Source organism: Balaenoptera ricei, chromosome 1, assembly GCF_028023285.1.
Source record: "Balaenoptera ricei isolate mBalRic1 chromosome 1, mBalRic1.hap2, whole genome shotgun sequence".
NCBI classification, from domain to species: domain Eukaryota; kingdom Metazoa; phylum Chordata; class Mammalia; order Artiodactyla; family Balaenopteridae; genus Balaenoptera; species Balaenoptera ricei.
The window spans coordinates 191,286,142-191,299,857 of NC_082639.1; the positions used below are offsets into that span (position 1 = coordinate 191,286,142).

General features: G+C 41.6%; 1 protein-coding gene and 1 long non-coding RNA gene across 3 annotated transcripts in view; one reads left to right on the top strand and one right to left on the bottom strand.

The window, feature by feature from the left end:
* NR5A2 (nuclear receptor subfamily 5 group A member 2) overlaps positions 1–13,716 on the top strand; it is a 113,805-nt gene that overhangs the window by 55,546 nt on the left and 44,543 nt on the right. For both annotated transcript variants that reach the window (XM_059906136.1, XM_059906147.1), the window contains exons 5-6: positions 4,699–4,818; positions 9,989–10,136. In XM_059906136.1, coding sequence (XP_059762119.1) covers positions 4,699–4,818; positions 9,989–10,136 — 268 coding nt within the window. The remainder of the gene's footprint in view (positions 1–4,698; positions 4,819–9,988; positions 10,137–13,716) is intronic.
* Positions 726–12,392, bottom strand: LOC132354310 (uncharacterized). Its single transcript, XR_009499229.1, has 4 exons — positions 12,184–12,392; positions 8,421–8,507; positions 7,813–7,915; positions 726–749 (listed from the first exon to the last, which is right to left on the bottom strand). It is a non-coding gene; the product is annotated as an uncharacterized LOC132354310 (long non-coding RNA).

Genomic DNA, 13,716 nt, shown 5'->3' on the forward strand with positions numbered 1-13,716 from the left:
CCTAGATGGGAAGGAGTTGGTGGGAGTGGAAACACAGGGCAGGTACCCTGCAGTCAAACCTCTCTGCCTCCTGCTTCTCTCACCTGGAAGAGAGTTTTGATCCCAGAGGGAGAAAAAAATCCTTTGTTGGTCCACTGGAGAAACGGAGAAAGGGCCAGAAGAGCTGAGTCCCTGGCTAAGTGTTGCCAGGCAGGTCTTTGTACTCTGGACCGACAGCCCGCAATTAACAAATACACAGGAATCACTTCAGTTGTCTCTGAGCGGGGAAGAACTTCTGCTCATAAATCTGTTGGGTTTTGCAACAATTGACAGGGGAGTTAGGCTGTTATTTCTCTTGTACAGTATTGTTCTTAGTGCTTGTTTAATCATTGTTAGTGTGAAATCATTTTTTCTTGGACTTTGTAGCAGTTTATTACAGAGGTTGCAGATAATCATCAGTGTTGTTTATAAAGCCAGTAAAGGATTCAAGCAGTTGTGTGTCTGTCTTGACCAAAGTAGGTTCTCATTAGGAGTTGCTAAGTTGATGCTGATTTGTTTGGGTTTTGATTTTTCTCTCCCTGCTTCTGACTATACCTTTATAACTGTCATCATTGTCACAAAAGAAAGTATAAGGAAATGGAGGTCCACCTGCAAGGATTTTTTTTTTGTTTTGTCCAGAAATAATAACTGGATGTTATTTGTAATGGTTCTGAAGAGTCTTCACGTTTTTTTAAAATACTTTGTTCCAAGCGTTGTTTTAACAGGAGCTACTGAGAAAAAAAAAAAAGAGTTTTATTAAGTGGTTCTACAACATTAAGACCTGCTTAAACGTACCCTTCTCAGAAACTTCTGTGACCCCCTGGAAGTCTCCCCAAGAAACGAAGTAGGGTAAAGTGACCCCCAGCTTCTAGTGCACATGGGGTTATTATAATGGATGTACACTTCTGTCTCCTCTCCTTGGAGTGTGACTTTCTTAAAGGCAGGGATTGTGTCCTGGCCACCTCTGTTTTCCCCCAACTTTCTAGCACAAGGCCTGGCACACACCAGATTTAATGATCCGAAATTAGAAATGGGTTCATGTCCACTTTAAATTACCAACCCATGTCAGTTGAATGTTTTCCTAAACATATCTTCCTTAAAGCTTAACCACAATGATTCATGATGTCGATTTTCAAATAAATGCCCCTGCGAGAGGGAAAGTGGAATAACAGTTCAGTGGCCAGACTGAGCAGAGGTAAATTTGAGGGGGGCAACAAAAAGGGTCTGATAAGTTCAACCTGGGCTTGAGAAAGATCTACACATTTTTCTTCTTCTAATTGTTTGCCAAATTCACTCCTCTTATGAGAAAGCACAGGTTTCTAATGATTAACGTCCTGGGTTGTGGGAAGGTGTGTTCGCAACAATATGAGCCCTGTGTCCCCTCACACGCTCATCTGTGATACCAGTGTGAGTCGTTTCTGATGAGTGACTAGGGTTCTGAGATAAGCCCTTCTTTTTATTACAGCTGATAACACAGGATTGTACGAGGGTGTATTACCAACTAGTGAGAGGTTTTGATATGTCATGGAAATTACACTCCCTCAGTCTCCTGTCTGGGCTCCCCAAATGCCACCCAAAATTGTTTGTTGACAGCATTCATACCCGGAAATGTAGTCAAAAGTAGTAGATTATTTTTCTCCTCTTCTCCCCACTCCCTCCACCCTATCACCTATAACACTCCTTCCTAAAGAGAAGTTATCTTCAAAATTGCCAGCATCTCTTATCTAGAGATAAGGAACAAGTCGGTCATCATATTTGCCTTGTCCTTTCCTTCATAGAGCTGCATAAAAACTATGTCACCCAAAGCCCCGTGAAGCTGCATGCTCTCCAATTTCAAGATAACATAAAATAACCACATAATCAATTATGGAAATATTGAAATGGAATGTCAGCCTGGAAAACCTCCTCAGAGAGCCTTAAAACAAGGAATCAATTGCCCGAGAGGGGTGTTAAAATTACAATCAGTCAAGAAGTCTTTACCGAGGGCCAGCGGTGGGTCCAGACCTGCCGGCCCGTGTGGGGAGGGTCACGCGCGTGTTCATCACCGGGTGAAGATGACCCTTCCCTCCACGAGCCCCGAAGGAGTCACTTTTGCCGTTGTTGTCTATGTACCAGAGACACCGGCCAAAAGCAGACACTTGCAGGAGTGAAGGCACCACGGTCAGTCACGTGTTCCTTCATTTATTTCACAAGCGTTTCTGCTGGGGCTGCGCTGGACCCCCCCCCCCCCGGGAGACAAATAAACAAGCACTTACAGGACTTGGTGGAAACAGAAGAAATGATGACACGAACGGCACAAAATACAAAACCAAAAATGAAGTGCTAGTTATGGGAAATAGACATGCTCAATTTCATCCATTCCTGCAACTTCTGAAGCAGCAGAGGGCCCAGGAAATATAGACAGATTTTCAAAGCCAATCCATCTCCACACACACTTTCCTGATCACAGAGCCTGACTGTAGCTTCAATCTCTGCAGTTACCCTTTTCCTTCTCAACAGGATCAATATGGTCTTCCAACTGGGAGCCTTGTGTTTGGCATTGTTTCTTCATTCGTGTATTGTTTCACTCTTTATTCATTCCATCCTCAAGACAAAAACTCTCTCTTGTATTTTTAGGTGAGAAGATAAGGCTTAGAGAACTAAATGGCTTGGCCAAGCTCTCAGAGCTGGAAAGTGCACAGTTGTACCTCGAATGCTTGCATTAGTCTAAGTTCAGTACTGTCTTGTTTTCTAGACTCATGGAAATAGTCAGCCCTAAGCTCCTATCACTGGTAATATGTGAGTGGAAACTTCCTAAGAATCACCCAACCATCCAGAATCTCATTAAATATCTGCTTAAAGATGAATTTGTTATAAGTGAGTTAAATTAATTCAGTTTAGAAAATTCTAGCACCTCTTTTTCTTTTTTTAAAAAAAACGGGTATAGTTGATTTACAATATTGTGTTAGTTTCAGGTGTACAGCAAAGTAATTCAGTTACATATATATTTTTTTTTTCAGATTATTTTCCATGATGATAGGTTATTACAAGATACTGAATATTGATTGTTCCCTGTGTTATTACAGTAAATCCTTGTTGCCTATCTATTTTATTTACTGTATATTTGTTAGTCCCATACTCCTAATTTATCCCCACAACCCTCTGGTTCCCTTTTGGTAACCATAAGTTTGTTTCTTATGTCTGTGAGTCTGGTACCTCTCCATGTAATTTGGAGACATCCTAAAGCTTGAGAGAGAGAAAGAGAATCATCTAGGTGTACCAGTTAATAGGTCTCTGAGACCATATTTTCTCATATGTAAATTGAAGAAAATGATGCCGGTTCTGCTAACTCCACAGGCAGGTTCTCTGAATTAAATCTAAAACAATATGCAAAACTCTTCAAAACTGTTACATGACATCTAAATGTCAGGTGTTGTTGGTATAAATGCATGATGTATTTGGGCACACCAAGATCTTTGGCTGGTACGTATTACAAAATGAAAAGAAACTGTCACAAATAGCCATGGAAATGGATCAATATGCCCTCCACGTTTGACCGTGGATATGTGGCCTGTACCTGAAATAGGTATGTTACTGTCATTAAAGAATGCAGTCCCCTGGGGGGGGGGGGGCCGACACCATGTGGATAAAATACTCACCATGACGCAGCCCTCTTCATTTTACTCGCCACTGCCATCCTGTGAGGGGGGTACTGTACTCGGCCCATTTTTCAGATGTGGAAACTGAAGTGTAGGGGGTTTGTGGGAAAATTGTCCAAATCATAAAGCAAGTGCAGGTGAACATCAAGACCAAGCTTGGTGATTGTTCTAGTCAAAGTCTAGCACAATTTGAACTTTGGGTGAACACGGATGACAAACAACGGCCGTGTGCTTCTAAATTCAAAAGTCATTTGGGGGGCTTCCCTGGTGGCACAGTGGTTGGGAGTCTGCCTGCAGGTGCGGGGGATGCGGGTTCGAGCCCTGGTCTGGGGGGATCCCACGTGCCGTGGAGCAACTGGGCCCGTGAGCCACAATTGCTGAGACTGCGCGTCTGGAGCCTGTGCTCCGCAACAAGAGAGGCCGCGATAGTGGGAGGCCCGCGCACTGTGATGAAGAGTGGCCCCCGCTTGCCGCAGCTGGAGAGGGCCCTCGTGCAGAAACGAAGACCCAACACAGCCATAAAATAAAAAATAAATTAATTAATTAATTTTAAAAAAAAAATTTAAAAAAAAAAAGTCATTTGGGCTGTTCTGCTGATTGCCTCTCATATAAATCCTCACAGTTTGGTGGCTTGCTAATATCCATATCCTATTTCAGCTTGGGCTCAATGTATTAACCTCTACCCAAGCCTGGGCTATTTGGGGTCATTCTAAAGGGGTCCACTGAGGATAGTCTGAGGCGCCTGTACCTCCCACAAGCAAATGCTAATAGATCTACTGATAGACTCATCTAATAGAGTACCTTTTCCTAGCAGCTCGTTGATTATAAATATTTAGTTTAAGTATTTATATGTGGCCTAAAAAGTATTTGTCCAAATGAAAAGAATGATTTTCAGGAGGAAGGATGGAAATTCTGAGCATCTGTGCTTCGGTGACCTTTGGTGGTCCTTCCTTGCTTATAGTGTGTTCTCAGGTAAAAAATCATGCCAAAAAAAAAAAAAAGTACTGAGTTACAGTGTCATTTTTTTCTATTTCTTTTACAGGTTGATGACCAAATGAAGCTGCTTCAGAACTGCTGGAGTGAGCTCTTAATTCTCGACCACATTTACCGACAAGTGGTTCACGGAAAGGAAGGATCCATCTTTCTGGTTACTGGGCAACAGGTGAGTGTAGACACCAAAAAAAAAAAGTGTCTTTTCATTAAGCACGTTCAAGATGGCAGGAATTTAACTAGGTCAGGAGCACTTTTGTGCTTTGAAAGGGACATTGACTGCAAATAATTTAGAAAAGCTGACTTGGTGTGCTTCGTTCCTGCTTGGATGATTACAGTGAAACTTGTAAAAACTGGCGTGATCACAAACAGCCTGCCGCTTCCAGGCTTCTGGGATTGAAAGTTGTGCTTTGAAGGGTCAAAACAATTGCTCAGTCAAAATTAATGGTTAGTACCTAGGGTTGTTTCCTCAAGCGTCTGCATGAATCCACCACACTTGTTTGTCTGCCTTTTTTAAAAAAACCTTAGAAATGGTGGAATCCTGACTATTTTGGAATCATGTTGGTGGAAGAGACCGATTCAAATATCATATATCAATCATCTAAATATTTGGCCTAATGGCAAGCAAGTGAGAAGGGAAGGGAGTGATAGTGTTAGTTAGTAAGAACCAGTCATTATTGAAAAGGAAGGTGGAAAGAGGAAATTACAGTGAGATCCTGCTCCTTTCTGAATAGGTATTTGTTCAGTCAACAAATATTTACTGAGCATCCGGCAGGGTCCAGCCATCATGGAGCTTAACACTGTCGCAGGAGAAGCTGACAATAATCAATAATCCTAATAAATGTTAGAGGTCTAAGTGCTATTGAATTTTTTTCTAAAAAAGGAACTGTTGTGTAAAGGAGAATCAACGTACATGCGTGGTTGTGTTGCTGAGTGACCCTTGGGTTGCAGTGTTAATAGCACTGGTTGGTTGATCCTTATTGAGAAGGTGAGATTTGAGCAAAGGTTTGAAAGGAAGAGAGACACTCGGCCTTCTGGACACCTGGGGGAAGAGAAAGTCTACTTAATGGGCCTAATTCCAACTTTACAGGATTTTGGGCTGTCCCTCCCATCTCTTAGCCTCCGTTTTATAACTGGTGTGTTATTAAAATGGATACAAGGAATGCAGAGATCTGTTTACTCCATCGGGCTGTTGCAGGCATGTGTTTGTTGAACGGTGCTTCAGGACTCGGGGACTCAGGCACTGTGATCTTTTACATCGGCCATAAATGTTTATGTGCTGTGAAACCCCAGCAGTGCATATTTGAAAATGAAAGGCTGTCTCCACATCTTTTGCTGAATTATAAATAAATCGCATGTTCCCAAGCAAATTAAAGGAAAGCATTCTTTCAGAGTTTTTGCGGATTGGATTAGTCTGATCTCTGCTTTCCGCACTATTCATGAGAAAGGCTTTCTAGAATCAAGCCTCAGTGGGCTCGACTTCCCCATCTTGTGAATTTTTGTTGAGCCTTTTCATCCCGTGGCTCAGGTCTTTGGGAGAAGTGTACCCATTTTCAGAGTTGAATCACGGGTCTGATTCCCAACCCCCTCCCTCCCAAACCCGACTGGGAGCTGCATTAGAAGAACAAGACTCAGCCCACACATTAATTTGATTTCATCCTTCTGAGTTCCAGAAATCAAATGGGTTTGTGCCATTCTTTCTCAGAGCACTTCCATTCCCGCTCTTTAGAAATGCTCCTTATTTCACGTTTCATTTTGCCTTAAGTGCTGCCCCCGGGTAAAGGTAATTACCATGTAAAAAGTAGAGAAAGTGCATTTCTTTCTCTGATTTTCCAAACCAAGAACAGTCAAGGAGTAGATGGCATTTCTGGTCTTTAGTATCAATTATTGCGACTTTGCGTTTTGCCAACACAACGGAACTTCTTACTTAACCCTAAAGTTAGCTATTTTAATTCTGTCTTTTCGTCTGGCTTCTATAAGTGTACATTAAATAACCTTGTTAAGCCAAAAGGAAATAATGATTATCAGTAACGTTAAGCACTGCCAAATCAATTCCAAATATTTAGCATCTTATCACTATGACAAAAATTCGTTTGTATCCAGTATTTAAAAAATACACGCACACAAAACATACGGCTGTATGTGTATATATAAAACAACAGTAGAGGATTTTGACGTGGCACCACTTTCAGTATTTGCATATTGTAGCTAATTAACAGCCGCTGTAACATTTTCCTAAGGGAAAGGACTACTGGCACCTTATTCATTACCTTCTATTATTGTGTATCGTATTAAAAAGACAGGCATCTTACAACGTACAAGTCATCAAAAATTTCAGCTATTAGAACTAAAAGCAATTTAGCTACAACTGTTGCTACCTTCATGGTGAGTGAGATTTTATCCAAAGGGGATATCCGCTTATAGTATTTCTTCAATATCTCTGTTGAATTTAATGGCACAAAGATTCCATGTAAGAGAGCGATAAATTAATTTTACTAAGTACATAAAAGACAAGGCCAGCTGCTCCTGAAATGAGGGCAAACTCCGCATTCAACAATGAAAATATAATTATGTTTGTAATAAACTGTCAGGAAGTTGCCGATCTGGGCTCTGTTTCAGGAATAAATCACTGCCCCTCCTTCAGAGCCATGCAATTTGATAAATTATCCTTGAAAGAAATGTTATCTGAGCCCCCATTTCATAAGCATGTTTGGGCTTTCAAATTAGCATGTAAATAAATGTATAGCGATAAAGTTGTTGGTGTGACAATTGATTTCCTGAAGTCCATCTCACTAAGTACAGAATCCTGTGAAACCATTTCAGTCCCTTTCCATTAGAGCGTGTTATTTTCCAAGTATGAAGTTCTAATAGTTGAACTTATTTCATACTTGTTCAAGTTACACACATAGCAAATTTTAATCCATATTTTTTTAAAAATTAATTATTTAGAGTCCTTTCAGTTACAATGTACTACATTTGCAACTGTGAAGTTCTAGTATTTGAACTTACTGCCTACCTGTTAGAACCACAGACATAGCAAAATTGAATTAACCCCATCTTAATAATGAAAAATCAATTAATACCAACATAATTCTGGCTTATTTTAGTAGTACACCTTCCTGGTTTAGGGATCCACTAGTGATTTTTATTAAAATGTGTTATGTACCCGGACTTCCCTGGCGGTCCAGTGGTTAGGACTCCACGCTTCCACTGCAGGGGGCCGCAGGTTCGATCCCTGGTCGGGGAACTGAGATCCCTCATGCCACACGCTGCAGTCAAAAAAAAAAAAAAAGGGTTATGTACATTCTGAGCTACACCAACGATGCTTTCAGCAATTGATTCCAAGCTTAAGTTGGCGGTGTTGTCCCAACTACTCTCATTTCTTGATAACAGTGGAAGTGGGTGGCACCTTAGTGTTATCCAGCTGAAGTGCCTCACTGAGAGATGGAGGCACGAAAGATGGAGCTTCTTGTGACTACCCAAGGCTCTTGCTTCATCAGTGGCTGCACTGGCCCACACCCTCTCCTGTCTTGTCCCAGGTTTCCTCTACCTCTGGCCCTGGCTGCCATTCCCAATTCTACCCCAGTTGTCCCTATAGGATTTATATTACTATTATGTGGAGCAGTTAGACCATGTACAGTTTCTAAGGGACTCAGAGCTCAGCCGCTCCTGTTAAGTAAGAAGAACATCCTTGGAGTAGAAAGTTCTCCTGTAAGAGGACTGGTACAGTGATGGTTGGGACATCCCTGGGTGTGTCAGGCAGGTGACCCTCACGTGGTCCGTGACATCCATCCACTTGTCCTCTCTGCTTCCGGCTCAGGGTTCAGGCTGCCTGTGTGCTGGCCCTTCCTCTCACACAATCTGCAACAGAAACCACAGGCGCGCTTAGGACAGTCGATGTTTGAATTTAGTGGGGAGATGTGGGCACCTGGACCAGGCAAGTGGGACAGTGCAGTGGTGATGCGGGGGCCTCCCCAGGACACGTACAGACTGGGGCTTTTTCACGCGCAGTTGACCCTCTATAAACTCATTGACACCTTTGGGGGGGCCGTCTTTCCACTGACTCATAATTTTTCTCACTCTCAAAAAAAGGTTTCTGTACACGCAGTATTCTCAAGTTAAAGCTGAAAATTCAACTCATCATATTTACACAATAAAAAAAAAAAAAATCCATCCTGCCTTGTTTTTAATTGCAAATTCTCCTCAAGGGACTCATTCTCCTGCTTAGGAGGCAGCCCTGTGCCTTCTCCTAGAGAAGCAAGTGCAGTCAATTATGGTAATGAAATGTCAATAAATATAAAAATTTAATACAGTCTGCTCCGGGTGAGTGGCAGATGAGGGCTTGCCTCCCAGACAAATTTGCTGCTGCTGCAAATATTAAATGCACCTAAAAGAGTATCTGGTTGCCTGAGAGCTTGCCAGTAAAAAAAAAAAAAAGGATGGGAGCGTCAGGTAGCAACTGGGCTTTCCCATTATGCTGTAATTGCAGCCGCAAAGCCAGTTCTGCCATTGATAACCACCCCTGCATCTTAACTTATTATTATAAATTGAACTTTTGGTGTCCCCGTGAATAATCTGAGATGGATGTATTGCACCACCTTTTTTTTTTTTTCAGTGAAGAAGGAAATAAACCTTTTTTGTTTTCTGAATCAAGAAATTATTCTTCTCATAAATAAGATCACTGCTGTCATTAGAGAGAAATGTATTGACAAGCATAGGAAAGTAGCTAGTCTTTGTCGCTTTCGAGGAAGCAGCAAACCAGCGAATAATCTAAATGTGATTCTTTCATCATCCATAAGCATGCAATCTTGAGCAATGATTACTTTAAAATGAAGTCTCTTAATAAAATGTAGAAACATATCTCTGCCTTGACTTGCCTCATTAATTAACTTCATGTGCATATAGAATGCCACCCTGGATTCACTTTTTATGGACAGTATATTTTTCTTTCAACTTATTCATGAGCTAACAGTTTTCATCTTAGATGATAATGTCACTTCACAGTAGGAAAAAAGATAAAGGTATCTACATGTACAATTGAGGCAGTCAAGACCTGCTTCCTACAGGGCTTATCAAAATGATTAGATTGATCAGGGTGATTATGATACAGTTTATAATAATAGAATGTGTCTCAAACTGTTTTCGTGGGGAAAGTCCCCTGTGTTATGAATGTCTACTGCAACCTGATTTTTTACCCACAGTGCTTAAAAGTCTCAAGGGAAATATATACGTATACATATGTTTAATATATGTGTATATACATATATAGATTTTAACGTAAATAGTAAATAAAGATAGAATTTCCGGTTCTGAAAACCCCCTAAACTGATCCTATGTTGCAGGTGGACTGTACCATCATAGCCTCACAAGCGGGGGCCACACTCAACAACCTCATGAGTCACGCACAGGAGCTGGTGGCAAAGCTTCGTTCTCTACAGTTTGACCAACGAGAGTTCGTGTGTCTGAAATTCTTGGTGCTCTTTAGTTTAGGTAAGGAATCCTTTTCTCATAAAAATGACTAAATGATACCGACCTTTAAGTGTCTTGAGGTCCATCCATGTTTTTGTTCTTCCAAGATAATGACCTTCTTTTCTAATCGTGAAATCTTCCAGCTCGATTATGTTTTCCTGTGTGTGTTCCTGGCTGAGTCATAGCCCTGTTGTGGGTGGTTTGGCGTATGGGGAAGGAGTTACGACTGGAGTCCTGAGTGTTCTTCCCTGATGGCTGTAATGAGTGGGTGACGCTGATAGACAGCCGTGACACAGGGTTAGGAAAGACGCGTGGTGTCACGTTTTGGCCACCTTTCCGCTGTTGGTCGTTTCTCTGCACCTTTTGTTTTAGCTTGCAAGCTACTGCTGTTTTTGTTCTTGTAAAATATGGATGGTAATTAAAAACCTGTTTCCTAAATCTCTATCAGGATTAACTAGAGAATGTTTATAACCAGATGCACCACTATGCAAGCATAAAAGATGACGGTTGTCAAGGGGAAAGGATGCTTCTTTAGGAAAGCTTTGGAGAAGAAAGATAACTAAGCAAGACAGATTAGCTAAATCAAGGCTCCCAGTGAGTCAGTTGAGAAAAATCACCACTGCTTGGAATAAAAAAAGGATTAAGGAGATGGATTTTTATGGACTTCAAAGGAACAGATTTTTCTGCCTGTCCCGTACTTGATTTCAGTATTTTGTTGGCTTAATAAAGCCAACTTAAATAAACTTTTTGCCAAGTCCATTTATTACTTATTGGCAGACAGCTGAGGGAGGCAACTTCCCTTGAATGAAAAAAATGCAGAAATCAGATTTACCAACATATGTTTTTTCTTTAGTCTTCAGTTATAAGATAGTTGTGAATTCATATCCTTAGAAATAAAACAATAAAACATACTGCAAAGTAAAACAGATGTGTCTACACTCCAAATTTGGTACTTTCATTTTAAAATGCTTCTTGACAGCACTGCACAACTGTTGCTAATAAAGGGATAGTTTGAAGTAATAGAACCAGAGTTAATTTTTCACATGTAGTCAACATTTAAAAGAAAAGGAACATTTTCATATTTTGGAAAATGTGATAAATATAGCAAAAAGAAATGTTACTGAAAATTTAAAAAGACAACAGAATTTCATAGATGTAGTGTTCAAAGGTTTACCATGCCAGCACTGGGTCCTGTATGGTTTCTGTATTAACCACAAGAAATAAGAAAGTTCTATTTAACTAAGTCTACGTGTTTTACTCAAGAACAGTTTTTTTTTAAATCAAGAGGAAGATAGCATAGGCCTGCTTGCTGTCATCTCACAAATTATTCTGGTTTATGGCAAGATCTTCGTCTTTTCAACTCGTACGTTTGATCAGTAATTAAATGAAAAAATGTGGTAATGTGTGTGTAAGAAATCTTATAGCATCTTGGTGATAAAATATTTAAAGAGATTCATCTCACTTCAGTGGTATCTTAAATTAGTTGAAGAACTGCATGACATTGGAAGATGTAGAGATTAACCATCAGCCATGTTTAGTTTTCACCCCTTTTATCGTTCCTTCATCATTTTTCCGAATTATTATATCTCTGCCAAACACTATGGATGGGTGGTCAGGGTGGGGTTCGGGTGTTCCCGAAGTGCTCTCAGCACTTGAACCTCACAGATCATCTTCCTGAACAGTTAGTTGGGTCGTGTGTTTACCAGACCCTCAACCACACAGAACTCTCTGGTTTAATAAGGGTGTTAACTGTTTCAGGATCCTGGGCACCAGGGAATACCTAGTTGAATGTCCCTTAAAACTATGTCTGTTTGTTGTTTAAGGAGGAAAGGACAGCATGGCTTTCCGATCGATCAGAGGTAAATCAAGTTTGGCCAAGAGTTCATTTTTAAAGAAGCAAGAATAAAGTAACTGGCAGTAAAGTTCAGGTAGTTTCCAATTTGTGAATGGAAAGCTTTTCTCCCCCCATAGAAACGATGAATAATCAATCTTTGGGGGACAACTTCATTGAGGGATGTGGATAATTAACCTTTGGGTACCCAGGCCAGCCTCCAAAAGCCTGTTTTACCTGTGATGGGAGTGAAATCATACCAGGGCCTCCCTCGAAAGCCGATCCTGTGCCCCTGAGTCTGAAACCTGCTGTGTTCTGATCCCAGCCCAGCCTTGAGCCTCTGGGATCCTGGAGGAACACGAGGCTTCTGTGGACTGATCCAAGGCCAGGAGCTGTGTAGAGAGAGACTGTGTGCTCTTGGTGAAAGATGAAGCAGGGTTTCCTGATGGACGTGGTGAGAGAGTAGGTGTGAGCCCACACAGGTACAGTCTCCTAAGCCTCATGGATGCCTGGGGCAAAAGCACGGAGGCTAGAGGGCAAGATGGGTTCAAGGTCGGGACTCTTGGGAGACCAGTGTGGCTTGAGGGAAGCAGCGGATGTGCTGGAGAGGCAGGTGAGAGACACTCCGCAGTTAACTGAGCACTTCCTGTGAGCAGCCATCGGGATATAGCTGCGACCAAAACTGGGTACCACGGATTCTTCATCCTGCAAAAAATCTAGACGGACGGCAGGATTCTTTAAAGGGGGATGAGGTGCGTCACTGAAGTTGATTTGCCTTCCTGGTAGTCGTGTGGAAAAGGGACTAGAAACTGTGTTCCGAGTGGCTTTAACGCCCTTGGAGACAGGAGTGAGATGGGGTGTGGACACGTTACAGGGTGCAGACCATGGGATGCGATGGGGTTCCGAGGAAACAGCTGGGATGCATCTCAGGGTCCTGGGTGCTTCAACCAGAATAGGAAACTCTGTAGGAACGGCGGCTGATTAGTTGAGGTCCAACCACCTTCCTTCCAAAAGTCATCCTTCACTGAAGCTGGGTCCTGATTTCATGAAAAGCTAATGACAGGACTAAAGTAAAAAGTACAGTTGACCAAAATTCTTCCACTCTGCTGCCTGATGTTTTTCCTCAAATAGTATCCGTGAGCAGACATCAGTTGGGTAAGCTGGTTGAAAAAAAAAGAATAAAAGTAAAAAATGCCCATCTCCCAGGATATTTCTCTGTGTGTGATATAACAGACTCTGGAGGCGCAGTCTTTGCTGGTTGGAATGTTTTCTTAAAATCCTATTACTCCCCTCTCCCCCCGACCCTTTTTCTCACCTAACTGTGAGATAATTTGCATCCATGGAGATAATTCTAAGTTGACCAGTTAATATTGACGACCCAAGAGAGGCCAAAATAAAATTTTTGTCTATTTATTGGTTTATACTCCCACCTTTTAAAGAGGAATCAAAGTGACTGATGAAATTTGCTGTCACCCACCAGGGCAGAAATAAATCTCATAGAGGAAGAGGTGTGTGGGATCATGATCCCCAAATACCATCATTATCACATGCATTCCAAAGACCAGTAGAATTCCCATTAACTGTATCTCCTGAAAACAAACGCAGAGCTGAGAAGCAATCACCTGGCCTTTAACTGCAGCTTCCTGAATAATGTCATTACATGGTCGAGCCCATCAGGAATACACATGTGGCCTAAGTGCTCAGAGCAGCAAGTGACCAGAATGTGCCAGCTAAGAGGTTACTCTGGCTTGGGATTTTCTCAGCCTTGAG